Source organism: Podarcis pityusensis, assembly GCF_964106645.2.
Source record: "Podarcis pityusensis genome assembly, chromosome: 3".
Taxonomy (NCBI): domain Eukaryota; kingdom Metazoa; phylum Chordata; class Lepidosauria; order Squamata; family Lacertidae; genus Podarcis; species Podarcis pityusensis.
In genome coordinates, this window is record NC_138026.1 from 122,501,998 (window position 1) to 122,527,406 (window position 25,409).

A 25,409-nucleotide genomic window follows, 5' to 3' on the forward strand; every position below is an offset into this window, starting at 1 on the left:
CTCCTTCGACAGGCCAGGGCAAGGGGCAGCTGCCGTTCTCAAGACCTCCTTGAGATGCTTCAAGAGCAAAGGTCCTTTGCGAAGTGGCCTCTTTAACAGGAAGGGTTCGGGGTGCCGGGCGGGAGGAGAGACATCGGAAACTGCGGCCGTGCAAGTTCAGGGGCCAACAAAAAGAACTCTTGGAGCCTGAGGGTGGCTAGATTTATCTTAACGTTTGCCATTGATCTCTGAATAATTGCTCGAGCGATGACATCTAAACACTCCTCTGTGGTTCCTGATGCCTTTTTCTGTACCAGACCCTCTCATGCATGAAAGCTCTTCTTCTCTCTCTCCACCCCTGAACTATGTTTTCCCCCCTCCCCAGAAAAAAATGTGAGCATTTTATAAAGCTGACTGAGAAGTTTTAGCACCAGAACACGCTGTTTTGAGCAGCATTGTTCTAATTAATGTAGATTAGCATTTGCTGTTTAATGCTCACCTTTTTGATGCTCCCTTTTCAGATTGGATTTCTGCTCTTTTTATAATTGGGAGCCAAAGTCTCCCAGCCGCCCTTTTCCGATGAAATATAGCTAGTCTGGTGAGTTCCATCAAAAGGGAGGCTGACATATGTGACTCTCAAAACGGCTTTTGCTCTGTTCCCTAAAGATGGATGGATGGACAGCCTCTGTCCAGGCTGAGTGGCAGGAGGCCGTGATCCAGGCCCTTTAGGGTGGAGCAGGGAATCTGCGCTCTCCTCCTGGCGGATGGCTTGGATAAGGGGCAGCAGCCTTCTCCCTCCCTGATATTACGGGGGGGGGGGCGTCCACAGCCATGTCTCTCTCTCCTCCCCCCTCCCCTTCAGCTGTGCTAACAGAAGTTTTGGGAAAGGAATGAATCTGGGGAAACCGCCACTATGACACCTGGGGAGTCCAGGGCACCAAGGTGGTTTCCAAATTTGACCCAAGTTTTATATGTTTGTTACCTGATTTAGGGCACAGTTGCCCCTTCAAGCCTGTGCACAAAAAAACAACAACATTTTAAAACGTTTGCCGTTTGAAAGACATAATGCACACCCCTCAGAAATATAAAAGCATTAATAAAGGCAGCAGCAATTAATATAAAGCTGAATGTAATAATTTCTTGAAATGAGGTTGCTCTTATTTCCTGGAAAGAGTCTCGGGAGTGACTTTACCCTTAGGCTGTCTGTTTGTGGGGTGCATGTGTTTGTGCATTGCACAGATATAGAACCCCCCAACGTATGAGATGCAGAATGGCCTAGGTGCTCTGTCTGGGGGCTCTGCTGACCCACTGCCTGTTTCCGTGCCCCATAGCGATTGGCAGGGCAGCCAATGACTAGATGACCCCAGGGCTCCCTCCTGACTCTGCAGTGATTCTGCAAGTGAGGCAGGCAAGCGTTTGATGGCACAACAGGTTGCTAGGACATTGGCCGGACAAGGGACACGCTCCCCCCGGGCTCCCCTTTCAAAGGGGTGGGGGCAACTTCCGCGCAGCAAGTGGGACGTTTATTTGGATGGGGCAAGCAGACGGGAACTCCTTCAGGTGTGTGGGCCTGAGCTACCTGCTCACGTAAGCACCTCCATCTCCTAGGCAAGAGCAGGGTTGAATCCAGCCTGGGTGCCTGATGCCTCCCGAGTGGGTGGGGACTTGGCAATGGAGACTGGTGGAGGGGCAGGCTCTGGTGGTATGGGAGGGGCCCCCATGGCTGGAGGCAAGGCTGGCAATGAGTGCCTCAGACAGTAGGAAGGACCAGGGAGGGATGACATGGCAGCAACCCACTGGGTCCCTCCCTTGGCTTGGATTCCTTGCCCACTGTGACCCCTTCACGGAGCTGGAAGAGAACCCCCAGGGGTCATCTAGTCCAACCCCGCAATGCAGGTGCTCAGCCTGGGAGTCATTCTGGACTCACAGATGTCCATGGAGGCGCAGGTCAATTCTGTGTCCAGGGCGGCTTTCTACCAGCTCCATCTGGTACGCAGGCTGAGACCCTCTCTGCCTGCGGACTGTCTGGCCCGAGTGGCGCATGCTCTGGTTATCTCCCATTTGGACTACCGCAATGCGCTCTACGTGGGGCTACCTTTGAAGGTGACCCGGGAAACTACAACTAATCCAGAATGCGGCAGCCAGACTGGGGACTGGAACCACATAACACCGGTCTTGAAAGACCTACATTGTCTCCCAGTACGTTTCCGAGCACAATTAAAAGTGTTGGTGCTGACCTTGAAAGCCCTAAATGGCCTCGGTCCTGTATACCTGAAGGAGCGTATCCACCCTCATCGTTCTGCCCAGACACTGAGGTCCAGCTCCAAGGGCCTTCTGGCAGTTCACTCCCTGCGAGAAGCCAAGTTACAGGGAATCAGGTAGAGGGCCTTCTCAGTGGTGGCACCCGCCCTGTGGAAAGCCTCCCATCAGATGTCAAGGAAATAAACAACTATCTGACTTTTAGAAGACATCTGAAGGCAGCCCTGTTTAGGGAAGTTTGAAGTTTTATTGTGTTTTTAATGTTCTGTTGGGATCTGCCCAGAGTGGCTGGGGAAACCCAGCCAGATGTGTGGGGTATAAACTATTGTTGATATTGTTATTTTTAACATTTCTCAAGGCCCACATACACCTGCCATAACCTGCTGGGTCCCTCTGCAGGGCCACCAACCAGCAGCTCCTCAAGCTCCTCCTCCCAGCCCTCATCCAGATCCGACCACCCTGTCCAGGGCTTCTTCTCGGGGATCATGACTCGAACCCACTGCCCCTGTTACCACCTGGAGGGGCGCTCTTGCGCTACGGTGCAAGGACTATTTGCGATATCAGAAATTAGAGGGTTTCAGCAGGAAAGCCACGTGACATGCTGTGATGGAGAATGAAGCAGTCTGTTCCCCCTGAGTGCCTTGGTGCCATCGTGAGTGCAGAACAGAGAGGTGAAGTGTTGCTTCCTGGCACTGGGCACTCTCTTGGTCCTGCAGCCAAGGGTTGCATTAGCTTGCATGCGCCTGTTCTGCTCCTGTTTGTAAGTGCACCCACATTCGATCTGTTCCCGCCTCCCCTCCCTGGAACAGCGGGCTCAGTTTTGCCTCTGCCACCAGAGCTTTCTGTATAATTCACGCCCCGACTAATTCAGGAGGGAAATGCCACCGCGTGCTTTGAGACTGTGGCAGTGGCAGGCGCAGAAAGCCTCTGCCATCTTGCCATCTTCTTGCCTGGTGCTGTTCTGGCCCAGCAAGCAGAGCCACTGGTGGTGAGGGATCCGGCCCAGTTTTGTCATGTGGAGTCTCTGGGTGTCTCTGACGTCTCTGCAAAGAGCAAAAGGAAGTTGTCTTTGGAAAGGCAAAAGTGCTTGTTTGCCTCCTCTCATCCTTTGAGACAAAAATGAGGTCAGGAGGAGTGCTGCCACCACTCAGCTGGGCAAGAGAAGCGGGAGGAAGAAGAGGAAACTGGGTTTCTCTACCCTCCCCACCGAAATTTGCTGCATCTGGGGTACTGCCCTGAGGGCAGTGTTCCGTGGGCTTTCTCTGATCTCTTTCTCTCTCCTCCTTTTCATTTTTTTTGTGTTAGAAATATCCGGCACCAGTTTCTCACCTCTTGGCAGCAGTGTCATCCAACACTGGGTTCTGTGTGTGGGCACCTTCACTACCATGCCAGGGCAAACTTGCCGTAGGCTTGATAATCTGGACAGACGGACGGAGCTGTTGCTCAGAGGCCGGGCTGCTCTTCTGTTCTCTTCTCAAGGGGTCCTGCTGTTCAGCTCAGTCAAGCAGCCTTTTGCACACTCATCGAATCATAGAACTGTATTGCTGGAAGGGACCCCGAGGGTCATTTAGTCCAACCCCCTGTAATGCAGGAATCTCAGCTAAAGCATCCATGACAGATGGCCACCCAACCCCTGCTTTAAAGAGTCTTTGATGGTGTGCTGGGCCCAGGGGAACCCCATGAAACGTGGTCCAGGTCCAGTCCAGAATCCAAAGGTTCCTCTAAGAGTCAGTGTGACAGGCCAAGGCAGGACACGAGGCAGGAAACCAGGCAAGGACAGGTACAGGATCTCAGGCAGGATCTAGCATACGGCAATGTTGCTCTCGCAACCTGGGGCAAGGTCCGACAGCCTTTTATCTCTGTCGGGGTAACGGCCGGTCCTGATCCCCCGGCGACTCACCTCGCTGTCTTGCCCGAAGGTGAGCACTCCTCCGGCGAGTACTCAGGTCTCTCCTTCTCTCAGACCTGAGTCTCTGCAGCTCAGGAGACGTCGGTGGGTGACTAGACCCAGAGGCCGCCTCAGCCTCCCCTGACCCAACCAGTAGTGGAGCTGCTGTAAGTGATGGCCCAGCTGGAGGCAACGAGGGAATCCCCGCATCTGGAGCCAGGGCAGGCTCAGGCCCCTGACTCGGCCCAGCTGGTGTTTGCTGCAGGGGAACCTGTGCAGACTGGGGCTCTTCAGGATCAGGCCCCAGACTTGGTTCAGATGCCGCCTGGGGCAAAGGATCTGGTGCAGACCGAGTCTCCTCTGGTTCCGAGTCCGAGCCCGAGTCCCAGGCCATCACAGACAGATTAGTCTTTGTACCCTTCCATGGGGCAGAGGCAGGGGCTTAGTGATAAGTGTGTGACACAACCCCCTTTTGACTATGTTTTCATTTTTATAGGCCCCCATACCAACTGGAGCAAGGAAATAATTCCTCCACACACACACACACACCCTTCCCTACACCACAGCAGCATTATTTTGCTACAAATTGGAAATTGAAGGCAACAGAGTACAAAAGCACATTGCCCCCCTCCTTGTTTTTTTGTTTTAATACTGCTGCCCTTAGTGCAGTTGCTTCAGCAAGAGATGTGGGACAGCGAGAGGGTCTCGCCTGCGGAAGAAGGCCTTTCTCCCTGCTGCCTGGGATTCTTGCAGACCTTGGGGACCACTGGGGTGGGGGAAGAGAAGGATGTTGTTTGACAAGCACACAGAGTGCAACGAGATTGAGTGTTTGGGGTGATGGGGAGGTTCGGTTAATTTCATAGTGTTGCAGGAATTTATGCATAGGTTGGGGGGTTGCCCCTCCAGCAGATATCCTGCACATGCAGCCCACTACCAAAATCAGCACAATCACTTTTGTGATTTGTCCCCACAAAACACTTCATCACAGTTTCTTCCTATCTATTCAAAGGGCCTTTGCTGCAGGATACCAAATGGAAGAATTCACTGATAAATGTACTGGCTCGCTGGGAAAACTTCAGAAATTCCTATAGACATGTGAGCTCAGCTCCTCAGCAGCCCCTCTGCCTGAGGGATAATTCCTGGCATCCTGATACCTGCGTGACAGATAGGTAGCCATTCCAGAAATAACAAACCCAGATGAAGACAAAAGGGTGTGATGAACTTGGCTGGGAAACAGAGAAATGCAAATATCTTTTTTGTTACACTTGATGGGTGTTTGGTGGAAGGCAAGGGGAACCGTGGGGCAGGGTCCAGGATGCTCAGATTACTGCCACCAGACCTCCCCTTTCATGATGTATGAGTGATGTAACATCTGGTGTCCTTGGTTTTTGTCCAAGGGAGCCCACAGATTTCTCTGTTAACAGTTGTACATAGGTTGCACATTGACAACAAAAGTATTATTATTATTATTATTATTATTATTATTATTATGATTATTATTATTTCAAGCTTTGCTGGGTGACAACTTGAGGCAGCTGCAGACAAGCAGGTTTCTGGTTGCCTATTGAATGTTCTGAGCCTTGTGTGTTTGGTGAAAACCACAGGATGGAAGAAGGGAGCTCTTATGCTGCTCAGGTCCTGCTTGCAAACTTTCCATGGATGCATCTGGTTGGCCTCTGTGAGAACAGAGTGCTGGACTAGGTGGGTCTTTGGCCTGATCCAGCAGCCTCTTCTGATGTCCTTACTCCAGTCCCAGAAGGGCAAGTGAGCATCTGCACCTGGCTACTCACTCTGCAAACGGCTGTGCTTCCCTCTCTCCCTTGCACAAGGTAGCGACTGGCCTGTGACACTTTGAGAAGAACTGGGCTGAACAGGAGGAAGTTGCTGAGTTGCCTAACAGAGGGAGCAGAGAGAGGCTTGGTCTGCTGACGGCAGGGATTTTGTTGTTGTTTTTTGGTAGTATGCAGCTGGACACAAAATGTGGAATCGGGAGAAGAATTGTGCAGCTGGGAAGCTGATAATGTGCAGCTGGTGAAATGCAGGACAGGACTTGACATGTGTGTTTGTTGAGCACTTGAATGACTGGCAATGCCAGGGACAGCTTGCACACAAATTATAGCAAGGTAGAAGGCACTCGGTAGTATTCTCGTCATTTCACAGTTGGCTTTTATTTGTTTGTGAGCTGCCTCCAAGCTGCTGAAATGAAAGGTGGTCATAGCAGATAGATCGATGAAGATGTTGCCCCAGTGTGCGGCATCTGTGGAAAAGGCGAACACCATACAAAGGATCATTAGGAAAGGAATTGAAAGTTGGACTGCCAACATCACCCTGCCGTTATACCAGTCTATGATGCAGCCACACTTAGAGTGCTGTGTTCACTTGGGTCAGCTCAGCTCCGAAAGGAGATTGTAGAGTTGGAAAAGGTTCGGAAAAGGACCACCGAGATGATCCAGGGGAGACAGGAGCTCCCCTGTCAGGAAAGGTTGCAGCGCCTGGGAATTCTTAGGTTAGAGAAAAGGGGAGTCAGAGGCAACATGACAGAAGTTTATAACACTGTGAAGAATTTTATAATTGAAGAAGAATGGTCTACTTTTAAAAAAAATTATAGTCAAATGAAATCGCAGGCAGGATTCGAGGCAGAAGCGGAGGAAGCAAAATGGTAAAATGTTGGTAAATAGACAATTCTGACATATAAAGACATAATGCAGTAGAAAAGATTTGAGTACAAACACTGCGGAGGTGGGAGTGGGAAGTCAATTTATGAAACAATGCAATTATTTGAGATGAGGATCATTGTGAAAATGTTTGGAAAATCTAATAAAAAATTATACCACAAAAAAGGAAGTGGGGGCAGAGTCTCCAGCCAGCTGCTGCCCCCGAAGAGTCTTTGGTTGGTTTTCCTCCAGCCCTGCACCATCTCTTGGTCTTTGGCCATAACCCACCATAAAACCTTTCTGTTTCAGCCCTTCCCGGCCCCTCGCGAACATGAATGATGCCATGGTGACCCACATGTCCTCCGGAGCCCCGACTCCAACGAAAAGGTAGGGATGTGCACTCTGTGAGGGGTGGGAGATGGGGGGCTCCTCTGGGGGCACTGCAGAGAGAAAGCTGATGAAGGAGCAAAGATGGCAGCTCCTGCTCTGAGTGTTCTGGATATTGCTAAAACCACGTTTGATTGCTGGTGGTGTCTCTGCTGCTTGAGGTTTCCCCCCACAGTGCATTTGATCCCTTTCTCTCCACCTGGAGGAGGCACTGGGGTTCCCTGCCAGCTGGGACCAGCCCTTCTCTCTCTCCCCACCCAAAACACCACCCTTCAGGTCTGAATTCCTCCCCCCACCCCCATGACCCGCTGTGCAGAACCTGAAACAAGTTCATTTCCCAAATGTCAGGAGGCAACTGAGGAGGATAAAACCACAACTGACGACTGGAGAGATCTGGTTTGGCGTTTCCCATTGACTCTCTGAAGAGCTTCCCTCCTTTCTTAGGCAAAGATGAATTGGAGTCTTCTTTTTAAGTTCCTTTCGCTTGTTTTTTAATCATCAGTTTTGTCTCCTTTTTGTCTCCTGCATGTAAAGGCTACGTTTGTTTTGATCTTGTCCCTTAAGTGAGTTTAATGTACAGTCATAGCTTGGGTTGAAGTAGCTTCCGGATAAGTATTTTTGGGTTGGGTCCTGCGGCGACCCAGAAGTAACTGAGTGCATTACTTCTGGGTTTTGCCGCTCGCGCATGCGCAGACGCTCAAAATGACGTCTCACGCATGCGCGGAAGCGGCGAATCGCGACACGCGCAGATGCAGGTTGCGTTCGCTTCAGGATGCGAAGGGGCCTCCAGAATGGATCCCGTTCGCATCCAGAGGTACCAGAGGTACTAATTATTATTGTAGAAGGATTATCCTGACTGGGATGAGCGGTGCTTGTCTATTACTTGGCCCAGGGAGCTACCTTAGACTAAGCAGGGACCATTCTCCCATTGGGTTTGAGCTGGCTTTGAAGACTTCTTAAGGGCACAGTGGAAAGGAAAAGAAAGAGGGGAACCTACTAACCAGGCAATGTTCTTGAGTGGGCATTATCTGGAGCTCTAGGAAGGGGCTGGCTCTGGGAGTAACATCTCCATCTTCCGCTGCTCCAGCTTCTCATCCCTGCCTGGGAGGAGGCGGCAGAGCCAGGAAGAGAAGGCGCAGGAGCAGCTGCAATTGGGCAACATCAGAGAGGGCACAACCCTGGCAGGACCAAGCCAGAACTGGCCCTAAGCTAAGGCACCAAAACGTTTGGTGTTCTTGGAGGGCTCGCACGTGGCTGAAAAGCACCAGGAAAGCCTGGCTGCTCTCCTCTCCTCTGGTTTCCAGCAACTGCTATTCAGAAGCATCGCTGCCAAGCATAGCCATTATGGCTAGTAGCCATGAGGAACCATTACCCTCCATGAATTTGTCCCGTCCTCTTTCAAAGCCACCCAGTCGGGTCAAAGGAAGCGAGAGGCTGCCTGCCAGAGCAGCTCTTGCTAAGCAGCTATGCCTTCAGCAGTCCTCCACCGACTTGCCCTGCCTGTGCCATGTTCTCACGTCAGTTTTGCAGTTTTCACCTCCAAGGTTGAGGGCACGAGAATGTTCTGTAAGAAGCACACACTTGAAGATTCAAGCAGCACCCGAGCTCTCTGTTTCGTGTAGGTTTCCTGCTGTCTCTTTCAGGATTCAAGTGGAGGAGCATGTTGGTGGAGCAAGTTTCTTCTCGTTCTTCCTCTCTCCCGCTTGTTCTTCTGCAGCTGCCCCCTTCCCATATATCACAGGCTGCTTTTCTGACATTTCCAGACAAGAAGGTCCAGATTCTCCTTGCCTCTGCCCAATTGCACATTTTATTAGAAGCCTTGCAGCTCTGATGCCCACATGCCTCTGTCCGGAGAGCAGCTTTCTCTTTTGATCTAGGCCAGAGGGAAGCCTGCTTGACATATGCCGCCTTGTGAGCAACGCAGATTCTCCTTCCACAGACGCAACCTGAGTTGGGGTGGAGCTGGAGCCCACGGCCTCGTAAACGGGAGTCCAGCCAGACCATAACGCATCCAGCAGCTCGCTTTGTGTTTGCTCTGCCCACAAAGTGATGTCACGGCGAGTGTTACAAGCCCTGGTTACGGCCGTGTTGCCTTGGAATGGGGGGGCGCAAAGACAGGTCGTGGCCTTTTCTACCCCAGGACCAGAAAGCCGGTAGCGGAGCCTCAGGCATCCCTGAACTCCTGCTTTTCTTATGAGTTCTGGTCTTACGAGAGAGGGAGAAACCATTTGGGCAAGGAGACTTAAAACAGTCTTGAGAAATGTAACACATGAAGATCAGCCAGGATTTCTACCCACAAGGCAACGGAGGGATAATGTGAGACCAGTGTTGAGTGTTACTGAATATTTTGAAAAACGTGGTGATAAACAGATAGCAGTGAGTTTCTTTAGATGCTGAAAAAGCCTTTGAACTGCCTTTCTTAGAATCTGACCCATGAGTTCTAGTCTTATGAAAGAGGGAGAAACACTCTTTCCATTTTCTCAATGCCGTTCACAATTTTATTTACCTCTGCCATGCACCCCCTCCCCCTCACCTTTTCTCTCTCCCCAAGAGCTCGAAAAATTGTAATTTTTCCTCATGGGGCAGATGTTTCATTTCGTTTTCCCTTTCTGAACCTTTAATTCAAGCCTCTTTGCTTGGGGGGCCACCAGCTTTTGGGAGCTTGTGCCTCTGCCACCCTGAAGTTCATCAGAGGGGGGGAGTCATTGGCTTGCATTGCTTTTGTTCTTGCTTTTATTATGTATTTTGTATTTTTATCTTGTATTTTTATGCTGTGAACTGCCCTGAGATTTAGAGATGGAGCGCGGTATACAAATTTTAATCATCATCATCAGGGTGAAACATGTCAGCACACAACCACTAAGTTAAAACCCAGCCCGTTACTAAAAAAAAAGGCTCCCTGGACAAGTGAAAAGTTCTCCATCTGTTGCTGAAAAGGCATAAAAGTTTAACGTCTGGGTGGGGAAGATGAAGAGCCACATGCCCCCTCCGCAAACATTCTCCCAGCTCAGCAGCAGCCTTGCTCCCTCCAGGGGATCCTTCCTCCTCCTCCTCTTTTGTCTTGCTCAAGCTGGGCCGTTGCCTCCTGGAAGGTCCCCCATGAATCTTACGGGGAGGGGGGCCTCCTTGTTTATGGCTTTCCACTGCCGCTAAGCCCAGCTTTATGGCGAGGCCATAAAACACTGCAAGCGGCGATTGAAGTCAGCTTGGAGGTGTAATGCCTTTAAAGCATGATGCGGGGTCAGAGGTGAGCCTTGTAAATAGTCTCATGCCATAAAAGTAATTGGGGAAAGGGAGGCGCTCCAAATCGGAGAACAATCTTTGTGCACCGGGGAGAGAGGAGGCTGTGTCTAGAGCAGCCGGTTTGGTGCACCCCAGGAATAGCTGGAACTACAACTCCCATCACCCCTGACCATACTGTCTGGGGCTGATGGGAGCTGTTCTCCAGCGACATCTGTGGGGCACCAGGTTGGGAAAGTCTGGCTTAGAGCAGACAGAAGAAGAGCCTGCTGGATCAGGCCAGTGCCCCAGCTAGTCCAGCATCCTGTGGACGACCAGATGAGTCAATGGATTGGAGCACAAGGGCACTCTCTCCCCTCCTGCGGCTTCCAGCACCTGGGATTCAGAAGCCTTGCTGCCTCTGACAGTGGAGGGCAGAGCAGAGCCATCCTGGCTAGGAGCCGGCAATATCCCTCCCCCCCTTCCTCCATGAAATTATCCAATCTCCGTTTAAAGCCATCTAAGTTTAAAGCCATCTAAGGGACACTGGTTGCGCTGTGGGTTAAACCACAGAGCCCAGGGCTTGCCGATAAGAAGGTCAGCGGTTTGAATCCCCGCAACAGGGTGAGCTCCCGTTGCTCGGTCCCTGCTCCTGCCAACCTAGCAGTTCAAAAGCACGTCAAAGTGCAAGTAGATAAATAGGTACCACTCCAGCGGGATGGTAAACGGCGTTTCCGTGTGCTGCTCTGGTTCCCAAGAAGCTTAGACATACAGGCCACATGACCCAGAAAAACTTTCTGTGGACAAACGTCGGCTCCCTCGGCCAGTAAAGTGAGATGAGCCCCGCAACCCCAGAGTCGGCCACGACTGGACCTAATGGTCAGGGGTCCCTTTACTTTTAAGTTGGTAGCCTTCTGTGGGCTGTGCACTGCATGAAGAAGGACGTCAATGCAAGAAGACTCTTGAGAGTCCCATGACTGCAAGAAGATCCAACCTCTCCATTCTGAAGGAAATCAGCCCTGAGTGCTCACTGGAAGGACAGATCGTGAAGCTGAGGCTCCAATACTTTGGCCACCTCATGAGAAGAGAAGACTCCCTGGAAAAGACCCTGATGTTGGGAAAGATGGAGGGCACAGGGAGAAGGGGACGACAGAGGACAAGATGGTGGGACAGTGTTCTTGAAGCTACCAGCATGAGTTTGACCAAACTGCGGGAGGCAGTGGAAGACAGAAGTGCTTGGCGTACTCTGGTCCAGGGGGTCACGACTAAACGACGGTGGACACGACTAAACAACAACAACAGGGGAAGGAAGGGTGTGAGGAGCTGCTGCTTAAGAGACAAAAAGTGTCAAGGGGCATGTCTTTCCCAGAGCGGGGAGAGGTGGAAGCAAGCAAATCTTGTTTCCTCAGCCGTGTGGCAGAGGAGCAAAGGCCTCTCCATTTGTGCACTGAGTCTGGCCCAAGTGAGCTGGAAGCAGAGGCTGCTCCGGGGTCTCCTCATGATGGCACCATTTGCGCCAAAGAGGCGGGGGAGCTCCTGCTTAGGCACACCTGGGGCAGTGTTTGCATTTTGCCTCCTCAAGTGCTGCCTGCTCCTCCCTCCTTGCGCAAGAGTCTCATTTTGCAGAAAGACGGCTGCTTTTTGCCTGCAGGTTCCAGGTGACATGGGCAAATACAGGAAAATCCAACTCTTTCTCCTTGCCACCGCGATTCCACACTCTTTCCAATGAGGTTCCTGCACATTTCCTTCCATGTTTTGAATGTTTTTAAGTTTCCTTATTTTAATTGTTGCTTGCCATCATTTGCAATTTCCCGATTGCCCTCATCTTTTTATTTCTGTCGTGTTGTTTTGCCTCCTTTGCTCCCCCCCCCCCCCAGGTTGCACTACAGCCCGGCCCCCTCCAAGCGGCTTAGGGATGAGCATGCCCTGATCGCAGCCTATGTGAGCCAGCTCCAGAGTGGCGCACGGTCAGTCTTAGGAGAGGGGGGAGGGCAGGGGGAGCCCATGAACATGGCAGCACCATGCGCAGCTGTGCCCAAAGCCTGAGTAGCCAGCTGGACCACTACATAAACTGAAACTTGCACATGGAGAAGGACCATGACCCTGCAGCACTCAGTGCCCCAAAGGGTGCGCGTGCATGCGCACATGGCCCAAAGAGGGTTAGTTTTTAAAACCGCATTCTTTGTAAGCAACTTAATGAAAAAAGCTTCTAAATGCTTTTTGAGAGTCCTGAAATATTGAGCAGTTCCGAATGAACCATCTGTAGGCCATGGTTCAAACATGTTTATTACAGGGCTCTCTTTCTTTCCTGCCTAAATTTGCTGAGGGGTTTCCTCTGCGATGATGACTATTTCACCTTGATGCATGGTTTCAAAATGAGGAAACAGCCTTTTTGGGGGGGTAGAGGGAGCCATGATTGTATTTGTAAAACATGCAGCCTGGCTGTGCTGTGGGTTAAACCACAGAGCCTAGGACTTGCCGATCAGAAGGTCGGCGGTTCGAATCCCCGCGACAGGGTGAGCTCCCATTGCTCAGTCCCTGCTCCTGCCAATCTAGCAGTTCGAAAGCACGTCAAAGTGCAAGTAGATAAATAGGTACCACTCTGGCGGGAAGGTAAACGGCATTTCCATGCGCTGGTCTGGTTCGCCAGAAGCGGCTTAGTCATGCTGGCCACATGACCTGGAAGCTGTACGCCGGCTCCCTTGGCCAATAGAGCGAGATGAGCGCCGCAACCCCAGAGTCGCCTGCGACTGGACCTAATGGTCAGGGGTCCCTTTACCTTTACCTTAAGAGCACAGAAGCAGCAGCAAAATTCAGTTAAACGGCAGCAGCAGCAAGGCTGTTTCGTCCTTTTGAGTTTCAGAAACAACCTCCTTTCATCTGCTTCGAACTTGGTGCGCCAGGAGCCCAGCACATGGGTGCATGAGGCTCTGGTTTGCAAAACGTGTGCTCACCATTGTGTGCAGAAATGCACACCCTCCCTGACCTAGCGAGCAGCTTTTTCACAAAGGAAAGCCCACCGGAAATGAAATACACACCATCACTTGCTCACCCCACACCTTCTCACACACAGCCCAACAGCCAGGGTACGTCTTTCCCAGAGGAATTAGGGGGATGCCTCCTCCCAGGGCATCTTCACCCTAAACAGAAGTCGGGACCCAATTGTGTTTAAGATGGATCTTCCGTTGGGTTCACTTCTGCTCGGCAGGACATTTGGTTGCTGTGTCATTTTAAACAGGTCAAGTTTCGTTCCTTTTTATTTTTACGCACAGGAAACCATCCCAGATGACTCTGCCACTCCTCTGGTTGGTGCTGCGTCCAATCAGTTCTGGTTTGCCACAGCTGAAGCCCCTTCAGCCTGAGCTCTCAGTCCAGTCCCTGCATCCCATTTCTTCTTCTTCTGAAACATAAGACTCCCATTGTCCAATTCCTCTTTCAAGTTGGTACCAGCCGTATATTCCTGAGGCCTTTTGCAGACTCCAGCCGGCTCCCTGTTCCCCACTTTGCTCTGGCCATTTTGTCATCTTTGTAGCGCTTCAGATTTGCAAAGCGCTTGGCAGCTTGCCCTTGCAAAACAAACAAACCCACGTTAAAACCAGTTAAGACAAACACAAGCTGTAAAAATAAAAAAAATCCTTCCAGTAGCACCTTTAAGACCAACTAAGTTAGTTCTTGGTATGAGCTTTCGTGTGCAAGCACACTTCTTCAGATACACATCTGAAGTGTATCTGAAGAAGTGTGCTTGCACACGAAAGCTCATACCAAGAATTAACTTAGTTGGTCTTAAAGGTGCTACTGGAAGGATTTTTTTTATTTTGACTATGGCAGACCAACACGGCTACCTATCTGTAACAAGCTGTAAAAGTTTAATAACCCATCAGAGATTCTTCCAGATCCCGCCTCGCTAAAAAGAGGCCCCAAATCCCCAGACATTCCACCTGCTGCAAAGGCAGGGCCACCACCAAAAAGGCCTGCCCTCATTTGCCACCCTCTGGACCTCCATGAAGAAGGGCCTCAGTTGACGACCGCAGGGTCCGGCTTGGTTCACATGGGGAGAGGTGGCCCTGGAGCTTTTGGGGTTCTGAGCCACATAAGGCTTAGAGAGATAGATAATTTATTATGTTCAAAGACCAGCTCATATAACACAATAACAACAGTGTTCATAAAGATAAAATATACAATCAGAGCAGATCGCAGCAATAGCTCATGAGTTAAAATTGAAATATATACATACACCTGTACAACTGAGATTTGGGCTACCATGAAAATTGACCCTGAGGCACCCCAAAGGGCGACTTCAGCATTTCCCTAGTAAGCTATTTTATTCTAGAGGATGATCTGTGCCTACAAATCTGGGCAACTGATAGGTCAAAACCAGAATGCTGACTTGGGCCTGGGAAGAACTAGCCCACTTTTGATGCTGGTGTGGCAGGAGGTAAGGTGGGAGGGCCCTGACTCCTGCCTGGCGTTGGGCAACTGCCTTGCCTGACTGGCGCTCACGCTTGTTGGCTTTCTCTCCCCGCCCCCAGCAGCGTCCTGGACAGCCCCAGCCGGCTGGACGAGGAGCACCGACTCATCGCCCGCTACGCTGCCAGGCTAGCTGCGGAAGCTGGAAATGTGGTAAGCAGCCAGTCTGGCCCCCCCTCTCTTGCTAACAGTTTCTCTGATGGCTGTAGTATGCTCTGCTGCTGCTTCCCTGGGCAGGTGAGCTGGCAGCGCTCGGCTTCTTCCGAAACATGCTGCAGCAATTCAGGAGGAGCGTTTTACGTGGCTGAGTCTGTGTCCCTCCAGTCAATTTCGTCCCGTTGCACCACAGGCGTGGCGCTCAGATTGGGAGTCACATAATTAGTTGGAGGCCAGGCTGGATCCACGCAGGCCCAGTGTCCCCAGGGAGGCTGCCTTCCAGAGAGTCAGCATATTGGAGCAAAGAAAATCTTGTATGCTTGCTTACGCTTTGCGGTGTTTTCATGCTGCCCGTTAAGAATAGGTTCTCTGGGTGGTGTACAACTTTTCTGTTAAAAAACAAAACAAAAAGCCACACCATAAAATATCAAAATACAGAACATAAAAAGGTTAAGACAGCATCAAAATTAAATCGATAGCGGACAACAGTAGCGCCCCCCGGGTCCACAAAGCGCTGAAGCGCGTTTTTAAAAAGCCTGGTGAAGTTTCTAAAAAGGTTGGAACTGGAAGGACCACAACGCAGGCCCCAGGTGAACCTCTCTGGGGAGGGCATTTCGTAACTAGGGTGCCACCACTGAAAAGACCATCTCCTTAGTAGCAACTCCCATAAGAACCCGAGACGAGCCAGCTGGATCAACCCATCTGGTTGGCCGCAGAGAGGGCAGAATGCTGGACTACAAGGTCCAATGGCCTGATCCAGAAGGCTCTTCTTATGTTTCTTATGGAGGATCTGCCCCTGGGGACAAGGCACTAGCTCAGTCAGTAGAGCACGAGACTCTTTATCCCAGGGTTGTGCGTTCAAGCCCCACGTTGGGCAAATAATAATTTTATCATTTATTCCCTGCTCCTCTGGCTGGGTTTCCCCAGCCACTCAGGGCGGCTCACAGCAGAACACTAAAAACAGAATAAAACCTCAAACATCAAAAACTTCCCTAAACAGATTCCTGCATTGCAGGGGGTTGGACTAGATGGCCTTTGGGGTCCCTTCCAACTCTACGATTAAACGACAACCTGATCTGATTTCCTTCCCCGTCTTTACCACCATCTCCCCAGCGCTGTTGGTGACGGGGAGGGGGCTGCTTGCGTGGGTTTCAGTGCTGGGTCCTCGTTGAGCCCTGTGTGTCTTTGGGGTCTCTTGACAGCCACGCCCACCCACAGACCTGGGGTTCAACTTCGATGCCAACAAGCAGCAGCGGCAGCTGATAGCAGAGCTGGAGAACAAGAACAGGTAAGGGGGCTCAGGTGGCGTGGAGGAGGGGTGGCCGTCTGGCCTTCTTTGGGCTCCTGAGCAAGAGATCTTCTCCCTTCCCCACTTTCCATTGCTGCTGCCTCCTGGTGGGAGTTCTGTGGACGGATGCTTTGACAAGGGGACAGCCCCACAATGCAGCTGGTGAATTTTGCAGTCCTTACGCTCCATCATTTTTTATTTTCATTTTTTATTTTTGCATAAGAAAGTTGGGGTGGAGAAAAATGAAGGCTTGGTGTTTTAAAGGGGCATGCAAAATATTCATGCCCTGGCATGGCAAAGAGAGAGATGGGGGAAGAGTCTGGACAAAGTCCCCTCTGTGCCGGACTCTGGAAGAAGACGGGGATTGGACTGATTGACCCCTGGGACCTCTTAATAATAATAATAATAACAACAACAATAATAATAATAATAAATTTTATTTATACCCTGCCCTCCCTAGCCAAGACCGGGCTCAGGGCGGCTAACACCAAATATAAAAACAATTGATTGAAATACAGCTTACAAAACAAGATTAAAATACAATTAAAATACAACATTAAAACATTAAAATGCAGCCTCATTTCAGTGGAAACGCAATCAACTCTTCCAACTCTACAACTCTGTGGAAGTTGAGGGCAGCCCATTCTGCCTCCCCACTGGCTTTGGGTCCACACCTGTTCAAAACTAGGCATTCCACAGGTGGGTCTCCTATAGCATATTCTTTTTCTAGGACGTATCTCTACCTGATACAAACCCACCCAAAAATAATTGGGTTGTGTGTGTGGATTGTGCTGCAGAATCCTGCTAGGCGGTCAGATTGCAGCCCAGCCAAGGCCAGAGTTCGCTGACTCCACTGACATATTAAACCCTGTTTAAACTCCTTCCCTGGGAGTTTAGAAAGCAAGAGGGCTAATGCTGGTTTCTTTATTTTACTTGCACAGAGAGATTCTGCAAGAAATTCAGCGGCTGCGGCTGGAGCACGAACAGGCCTCTCAGCCGACACCAGAGAAAGCCCAGCAGAATCCGACGTTGCTGGCAGAACTGAGGCTATTGCGGTAAGAATGTAGGGGAGGGGCGGGACCCCAGGAGGGAGGTTGCTTGCACAAGAGTACTTATTCACGCAGCAAACAGTTCAGCTGTGGAACTCCCTCCCACAAGAGACAGGGATGGTTGCCAGCCTGGATGGTCAGGGGGAAAACAATGCTGTCCAGGGTTGTAAAGACTGCAGAGAGGATAATTGGGTGCACTCTTCCCACCTTGGATCAAATCTATGCTTCCAGGTGCCATAAGAAAGCGGCAGAGATAGCGCAGGATACTACGCACCCCAGAAATGATCTCTTTCAGCTTCTGCCTTCTGGAAGAAGGTCCAGGGTTATAAAGACTAGGACTAGCCGCCTGAAAAACAGTTTCTATTCAAATCCGATTTTGGTTTTAAACACAGTGTAAGGTAGTCTCTGTGGGAGTATATTGTATTCAATTATGGGGTCTCAGAGTTTTTTGGGGCAAACCAGGCTGGGATAGCTGGGATAGCAGGCTTGTTGGTCTTGAAAGACCTACACTGGCTCCCAGTACGTTTCCAGGCACAATTCAAAGTGTTGGTGCTGACCTTGAAAGCTCTAAACGGCCTCGGTCCAGTATACCTGAAGGAGCGTCTCCACCCCCATCGTTCTGCCCGGACGCTGAGGTCCAGCTCCGAGAGCTTTCTGGTGGTTCCCTCACTGCAAGAAGTCAAGTTACAGGGAACCAGGCAGAGGGCCTTCTTGGTGGTGGCGCCCTCCCTGTATAATGCCCTCCCATCAGATGTCAAAGAGATAAACAACTACCTGACATTCAGAAGACATCTTAAGGCAGCCCTGTTTAGGGAAGTTTTTAATGTGTGACATCTTAATGTATTTTTGGTCTTTGTGGAAGCCGCCCAGAGTGGCTGGGGAAACAAAGCAATTATTATTATTATTATTATTATTATTATTATTATTATTATTATTTTATGAATGTCTGATGTAGATTTTTTTCCAATTTTGTTGTTCTGTATGGGACAATGACAATAAAGATTATTGTATTGTATTGATGGCTTGAAAAGAGGATTAGATGAATTCAAGGAGGAGGTGGCGGAAGAGAGGGCCATCTTATGTTCTTCTGCTGGTGGTGGTTGGCAGTGGCAAGCAGACTGAACAGACGGCAGAGCTGTGCCCGTCTCTGATTCTGTGCCACCTTTACCCAGGGCAGAGGGCTTTTCTTCACCCTCACAACTGCCCTGCAAGGCACTAAGTTGCATAAGTATTCTGCCCATGAAGATCGGGAAGGATAGGGGCCGTATTTGCAGGCCGCTTGACCTTCTTTGAATACCAGCGGAACTGCCCTTCTGACAAACTGGCGCTTCTCCTTCTCCATACAGGCAGAGGAAGGATGAGCTGGAGCAGCGAATGTCCGCCCTTCAGGAGAGCCGGCGGGAGCTGATGGTGCAACTGGAAGGGCTTATGAAGCTGCTCAAGGTAAGGCCTGCCGGCGCTGAAGATCCCCTCCTCAGCACCTGCCACATTCGCAGCTTCCAGGCAGGCTGTGCATCAAACCTGTGAGAAGCCCTTTCTGTCCTGCCTTAGGCTGAGTCAGACCATCCTTTTCAACCGGCAGCACTGATCAGGGTTGGACCCAGGCCCTCCAGCGCTCAAAGCGGGGGCTCTGCCTGCCCCTAAGCTACAGCCCTGGCCCTTGCCCTGGGAGAAACCACCTCCAGAGGGCTGTGTGTGAGATCCAGCCTGCTCTAGCATTCAGAAGCCCCTTCATGCTTGGCCAACGGAGCCCCCAAGAAGGGCTGCCCTCGTCTCCCTTCTTGTCTTTTGTCCCTTCCGGCAGAAAAGGGATTTGCCTGCAGAATCTTCCAGGTGGCGTGGGTCTTTAGAGGTCCTCTAGTCCAGGCACAGGCAAACTCGGCCCTCCAGATGTTTTGAGAATACAATTCCCATAATCCCTGACCACTGGTCCTGTTAGCTAGGGATGATGGGAGTTGTAGTCCCAAAACATCTGGAGGGCCGAGTTTGGCTATGCCTGCTCTAGTCCAACCCCCTAGGGCTCAGTGATGGAAATCCAGTGCTAGAAGCATCCTCTGTGCTCAGGTATCTGTCCAGCGTCTGCCTGAAGACCTCTAGCAGGGGAGATCCCAGCCCCCAGCCCTGCCCCCAACTCGTTCCATTACTGCTTATCCTTAGGAAGTGTTCCCTCCTGATGTTTAGCCCAGCAGGAGGAGAAGCGAAAGAGTGTTTCCCCTCCTCCTGTGGGATGACAGCCTTTGGGGGGCTTAAAGGTGCTCTGCTGTGTTGGGGTGTGGATAGATGCCAGGAGAGGATATATTTATTAGATATTATCCTTCCTTCCTCACATTTGTGAGTTCAGCAGAGTGCATCCCTTTGCAGCTTAACAGGGAAGCTTTGATAGACTACTTTTAGCCTTTTCATTTAAGGATTCCAAGGTCCTTTAAGGCAGCCTGGATTTTCCTGGTATTTCCCCCTTAGAGCAATAACCGCGCAGTCTTGTAGAAGGTAAAAATAACATTTACTCACTCAGAATACCTGTCAAAGAGTAACCAAATACAGCAGCTTTGTTCAGGCAGGCTCAAAATAGTAATTCAGTTACAAGGACATAAGTAAATCTAGTTTAAGTCTGAGCATGGAGCTCAGGTGAGCAGGTGTCCTCACATTGCTGGCAGAGAGGGAAGAGGAAGAGGTGAGAGGCAGTGTGCCCAGGCAGGTAAGAGAAAATACATGGCTATGGCCTCTCCTTGTCAGGGCACAGGGGGAGTGTCTCTCACAGACAAGCTCACAGGAATACGCAGAGCTTCAGCTCCCATCATGTGCCTATCTAACAAAGCAGGAATTGTTTGTTTGACTATATGTTAGATATCCCACATCCTGTCCCCTGCTCAGTCCTCTGAGTGTTCCCCGATCCTTCAGCCCTTCCTCACGTGTCTTCTTTCCCACCCAGAGCCCGGACCTCACTCCCTGCCCTTCCCTCTCTCTCGCTGGACCAGGGGCACCTAGACTCAGCCGGTAGCATCCCTGGGAGGGAAGCCAGAGGCAGCCGTGATGGTCTCACACAGCGCAAGGCAGCGGCTCCTGCCCTCCTGCCTCCCTTCCCTGTGTCCTTCTCCGCCTCCTCTCTTGGTGTCCTTGAGCGTCAGCAGACGTGGGGGTTCCTCTTGGGGATCCCTGCCTGTGTCCGTTCCCCCCGTCCTGATAATGATTAACTGTCCTCTCTCTTTCTCTCACACCTTTGCTTACTGCCAACCTTTATAGGAAGAGGAGCAGAAGCAGGCAGTAAGTTGATACCCCGTGAATCTTTTCTTCCCTTTGGTTCTGCATGAAGTGACTCTGGGCGGCACTTTCTCATCCTGGTGGGGTTTGGGTGCCCAGGAGGCAAGTGGCGCAGAGCCACCTTTGGGTGCCCAGGGCAGGATGAGGGTGCTCCTGCCTCCCGCAGAGTGTGGGCTTATTAACCCTTGGCACACCGGCTTAATTTCTCAGTGTGTTTATTTCCCAAAACGTAAGACTAACGAGCCAGTCCCAGTTTGATTTGTGTGCGCGTGCGTTTAATGAAATGTGCATGATTGACAAGACATGGAAATGCAGAGGTTCTCCCGTGTAGCTCTGGTTGCTTTTTCTGCCCTAAGGCACCTCCTTGCCTTCTCCTTCCTGGCCACGCGCACGAGTCCACGCATGGAAACAGACAGCCCTGTCTGGCCCTGCATCCTGCTGCCTTGACAAGCCTGGCTCAGCAAAACTGTTTCTTCCGGGGTGAGGGGCTCCTCCAAGAGACCTCCTTGTTGAGCATCCGTCTTGATTTGTTTGCACAGGGATTATGCAGAGGTCCAGAGACCATGCAATATTCAGATTGGTTTTGTGTGGAGGTTGCATGACAAGGAGCGTCTGTCCTGGTCTGCTTGTGTGGGTGGAGACTTTGCTCTGTCCCGGCTCCTGCCAACCTAGCAGTTCGAAAGCACTCCAGTGCAAGTAGATAAATGGGTAAAGGATCCCTGGTGGCGCTGTGTTCTAAACCACTGAACCTCTTGGGCTTTCAGATCAGAAGGTCAGCGGTTCGAATCCCCACGACGACGGGGTGAGCTTCCCTTGCTCTGTCCCAGCTCCTGCCAAACTAGCAGATAAATAGGTACCGTTGTGGCGGGAAGGTAAACGGCATTTCCGTGCATTCTGGCTTCCATCACACTGTCTCGTTGTGCCAGAGGCGGTTTAGTCCTGCTGGCCACATGACCCAGAAAACTGTCTGCAGAGAAATGCTGGCTCCCTTGGCCTGAAGCGAGATGAGCGCCTTTGACTGGACTTAACCGTCCAGGGGTCCATTACCTTTACTCTTTTTTAAAACCTTCTCTGTCACTTGCTTAAAGGTAAAGGGACCCCTGATCATTAGGTCCACTTGTGACCGACTCTGGGGTTGTGGCGCTCATCTCGCTTTATTGGCCGAGGGAGCCGGCGTACAGCTTCCGGGTCATGTGGACAGCATGATTAACCCCTCTTCTGGTGAACCAGAGCAGCACCCGCCGGAGTGGTACCTATTTATCTACTTGCACTTCATGCTTTTGAACTGCTGGGTTGGCAGGAGCAGGGACCAAGCAAAGGGAGCTCACCCCGTCGCGGGGATTTGAACCGCCAACCTTCTGATCGGCAAGCCCTAGGCTCTGTGGTTTAACCCACAGCGCCACCCACGTCCCTTGCTTATCTGACACTTATTGGTGCAGATGGGTGCCAACCAACCATTTGTGCATTTCCCCATCACTTTCCTAACTGCAAAAAATACTTTAAAAAAAAAGTAGACTTGTTGCCCCAGAGTGCTCTAATCCACATTAATTGCATAGACCTAAACTTCCAGTATGCAGCTGAAGCCCTCCAGCAAAAAACTGACCATCTGCAGGAGACGGTCCCTCCCCACCTTATTCCTGCCCGGCAGTTAACTCCGAATCCCCTGCAGAGGGAGCCATCCTTCCTTCTTAAGCGAGCAGCCTTTGGTGCCTGTGCAGCAGGATGGAAGCCGGCTGGTGGAAGCGCCAAACCTCTGGCCTGCTGGGGCTTCCCTTGGGGATTTGCACATCTGCAGTGATGTGCAGGTCCCCCAAAGACTGGGTTTGGGGAAGGAGAAGCACGTTTTCTACATCTGTTGCAAAAATCTCCATAAGCGGTGCAAAGAGGTGCCTGGAAGCCAAGAATGAACCCTTCCCTTCCCTGTTGAAGCCAGGCTGACCACCTGCCTCTGCCAGGCTTCAAATGCGCAGAGCCTCCTGATGACTTCACAGTTCTAATCTATCGTCGTTTCTGGTGAGCGTTCACATCTGTCGAGTGCTTCCCCTTTTCATGACACCTTAATGATGTTTATGGGGCTCCTTCTGGGTTCAGTGCCGTGCTCATGTACGCAATCTCACGTCATTCGGATGCGTCTAAATCGGCAGTTCATTTATTGTGAAAGATTATGCAGCTGCTTCTACAGCACCGGATCCCAACGCACATCAATGTAGCATCTAGGCAGCTATGCCCAGATCCGCTGTCTGTGGAGCCGTTGCCACAACTGGGGACCACTCTCCCCTCCACCAGTTCGTGTACCTTCCCCTGACGGGCTGTGCACATACAGCCAGAGACTGCGCCTGTGTGGAAACTTCCTCTGCTCTTCCCACTTCAGTCGCCTCCTGGTTCTGGGAGACGGGATGCAGGAGAGGTTGGGGAAGCCCCTGGCCCTTCACTTACCTCTTCCTCCTCTTCTTCCAACCCCTCCTGTGCTCCACCCTCCAGCTCTGAAGCTTCCCCTGCCGCTGCCTCTTGCCTCCTGGCCAGCACAGGTCCCCACAAACCACTGCCCCCCTCTCCCAACTCCAGTCCACACTCATCAACCTCTTGCCAGCCCCTGACAACACCTGTTGTACAAACGGAAAGTGGCCATTTTGGTGTGTCTTACTTGGCATCGAGGGGGACGCGGGTGGTGCTGTGGGTTAAACCACAGAGCCTAGGACTTGCCGATCAGAAGGTCGGCGGTTCGAATCCCTATAATGGGGTGAGCTCCCGTTGCTCGGTCCCTGCTCCTGCCAACCTAGCAGTTCAAAAGCACGTCAAAGTGCAAGTAGATAAATAGGTACCGCTCCGGCGGGAAGGTAAACGCCGTTTCCGTGTTCTGCTCTGGTTTGCCAGAAGCGGCTCAGTCATGCTGGCCACATGACCCGGAAGCTGTACGCCGGCTCCCTCGGCCAGTAAAGCAAGATGAGCACTGCAACTCCAGAGTCGGCCACGACTGGACCTCATGGTCAGGGGTCCCTTTTACTTGGCATGGAAGGAGCACAGGGGAGAGACCTGCCCTGCCCCCTTTTGCAGTTCCTTCCCAGGCCCCCTGCAAAGCCACTTCCCCAAACCACTTGCACTTCCCTGCTATTCTGGTGGGAACAACCCCCGTCCATCCGCAAGGCAAAGCAAACTTTGCCTTTGGTCAGATTGCAAAGAGGCTCTTCCCCATGTGACTGCTGGCTACTGACCTTTGCAACAACCCCTGGAACGTGGCGGGGCTGTCTGGCTGCTACTATCAAGCAGCCACCAAGGGGAATTGTCTCTCCTGCTTATCATCACAAATAGCCCCCAGGGTGGAGAGAATACAGCCCCCAACGCCTGCACACCCTCGGCACCTGGGTCTCATAAAAAGCTTCGGAGTTAAATATTGACATGTTTCACTCCAGAATGTGGAAGAATGGGCTGTCCCTTTCAAGTGAGCTGCCTGCAGACTTTCGAAACTCCCATTTCTGTCTCCTGGGGAGGGCCCAGGGACCGGGGTAAGCCCCAAGGAGTTTCCATGGCAGCCCGGCTTGTGGGGGTGGGGTGTCCCCTGGTCTAGCTGTGGGAGGAGAGGCTCCCCATAGAACTTAAGGTGGGTTTCTTTTGAGATCCCTGTATTTCAGAAGGGTTGGACTAGATTACTCAGGGTCCCTTCCAACCATACAAATCTCTTGCTGAGAAGGGGAGTTGTATGTTGTATGTGATGTAAAGGTGCAAGGCAGGTAGAAGGGGAGAGAGAGAGAGAATGTTTCTGCAAGCACCGAGTTAACAGTTTATTTTTCCAAACTAGATTTGGGAAAGAGGATCTGCTCCCACAGATCCATTTTTCCATGACATCATTGTGTGGAAGTACTCAGTGCATCCTGAGTAGACTGCAATTTGCCACGTCCAGAGAAACCTGGAAACGTGGTTTGGATCAGCTCTCTGTCACAGGCCTAGAGTCGGAGTGTTCACCAAACTCATTCAGAGCACCGAGTCCACAGAAAAGTTTCAGTGGCCACATAAAGAGCAATTGATCCTGGGAATTGGCCCCTCTCATCCTCCAGGCCAGGAGCCCCCGGTTTCTCGGCAGAGCCTTTTCCCACCTCTCCTTTCAGCAGGGTTTGTGGCTGTTCCCTTTATCTCACCAGATGCCCCCACTTCCCCACTGGTACCGCTTCTTGAAAAACCTTAGGAATAAGCAAGGACTGGAGCCCAGGGTGCTTTTAGCCTGGGAGCCATGAAGCTCTGCTGAGGCCCCATCCTGGCTCCTGAACTGTAGGAGGCCTTCCTGGGAAGCTCTGCGGGCACTGAGAACCAAGGAGGAGCCCTCAGCGTTGGTGCAGAGAAAGGCCTCTTGGGCTCAGCTGCTGAATCCCACGGGAGAAGAGCCTGGGTGGGGAGCAAGGAAGCATCACATGACCACTGCGGTGGGAGACTTCTCTGTATTAGGAATCCAGTGGTTTTTTTGGATTCCTGGTCCCATAAAGCGGAAAGAAGAGAACTCTGAACAAGCGGGGCTTTGTGATGTTGGGTTTGGCACAGCTGCCTAGTATCTGAGGAAGAAGGGTCTTCAGCCAAGCTGCTGAATGGGGCTGGAGCCTCTGCGTAGAGGGGGTGGTGGGCTTAGCCTTGGAGATGCTTTAGCGGGGTATACAGTGGCCTCGATCCCTGTCACAAAGGCCAGACGTTGCTGCAGAGGAAGAGGAGGAAGTGATGTTTGCTGACAGGTTACTCAGAAGAACAAGCCTTGCTGAAGAAGCAGAGCCAGCATGGCTTCTGCTCGAGCAAGTATTCTCTCTATTTGAGTTATTTGAGAG

At 51.4% G+C, this 25,409-nt stretch overlaps 1 protein-coding gene across 6 annotated transcripts in view; it reads left to right on the top strand.

Moving 5' to 3' along the window:
* Positions 1-25,409, top strand: part of DTNB (dystrobrevin beta) — a 97,341-nt gene that overhangs the window by 46,546 nt on the left and 25,386 nt on the right. For 2 of the 6 annotated variants that reach the window (XM_081001002.1, XM_081001007.1), the window contains exons 10-16: positions 7,090-7,167; positions 12,264-12,353; positions 14,916-15,006; positions 16,212-16,297; positions 17,239-17,352; positions 18,693-18,789; positions 20,587-20,607. In XM_081001002.1, the coding sequence (XP_080857128.1) occupies positions 7,090-7,167; positions 12,264-12,353; positions 14,916-15,006; positions 16,212-16,297; positions 17,239-17,352; positions 18,693-18,789; positions 20,587-20,607 (577 nt within the window). The remainder of the gene's footprint in view (positions 1-7,089; positions 7,168-12,263; positions 12,354-14,915; positions 15,007-16,211; positions 16,298-17,238; positions 17,353-18,692; positions 18,790-20,586; positions 20,608-25,409) is intronic. The other 4 variants (XM_081001003.1, XM_081001006.1, XM_081001004.1 and 1 more) reach the window with 4 other exon arrangements.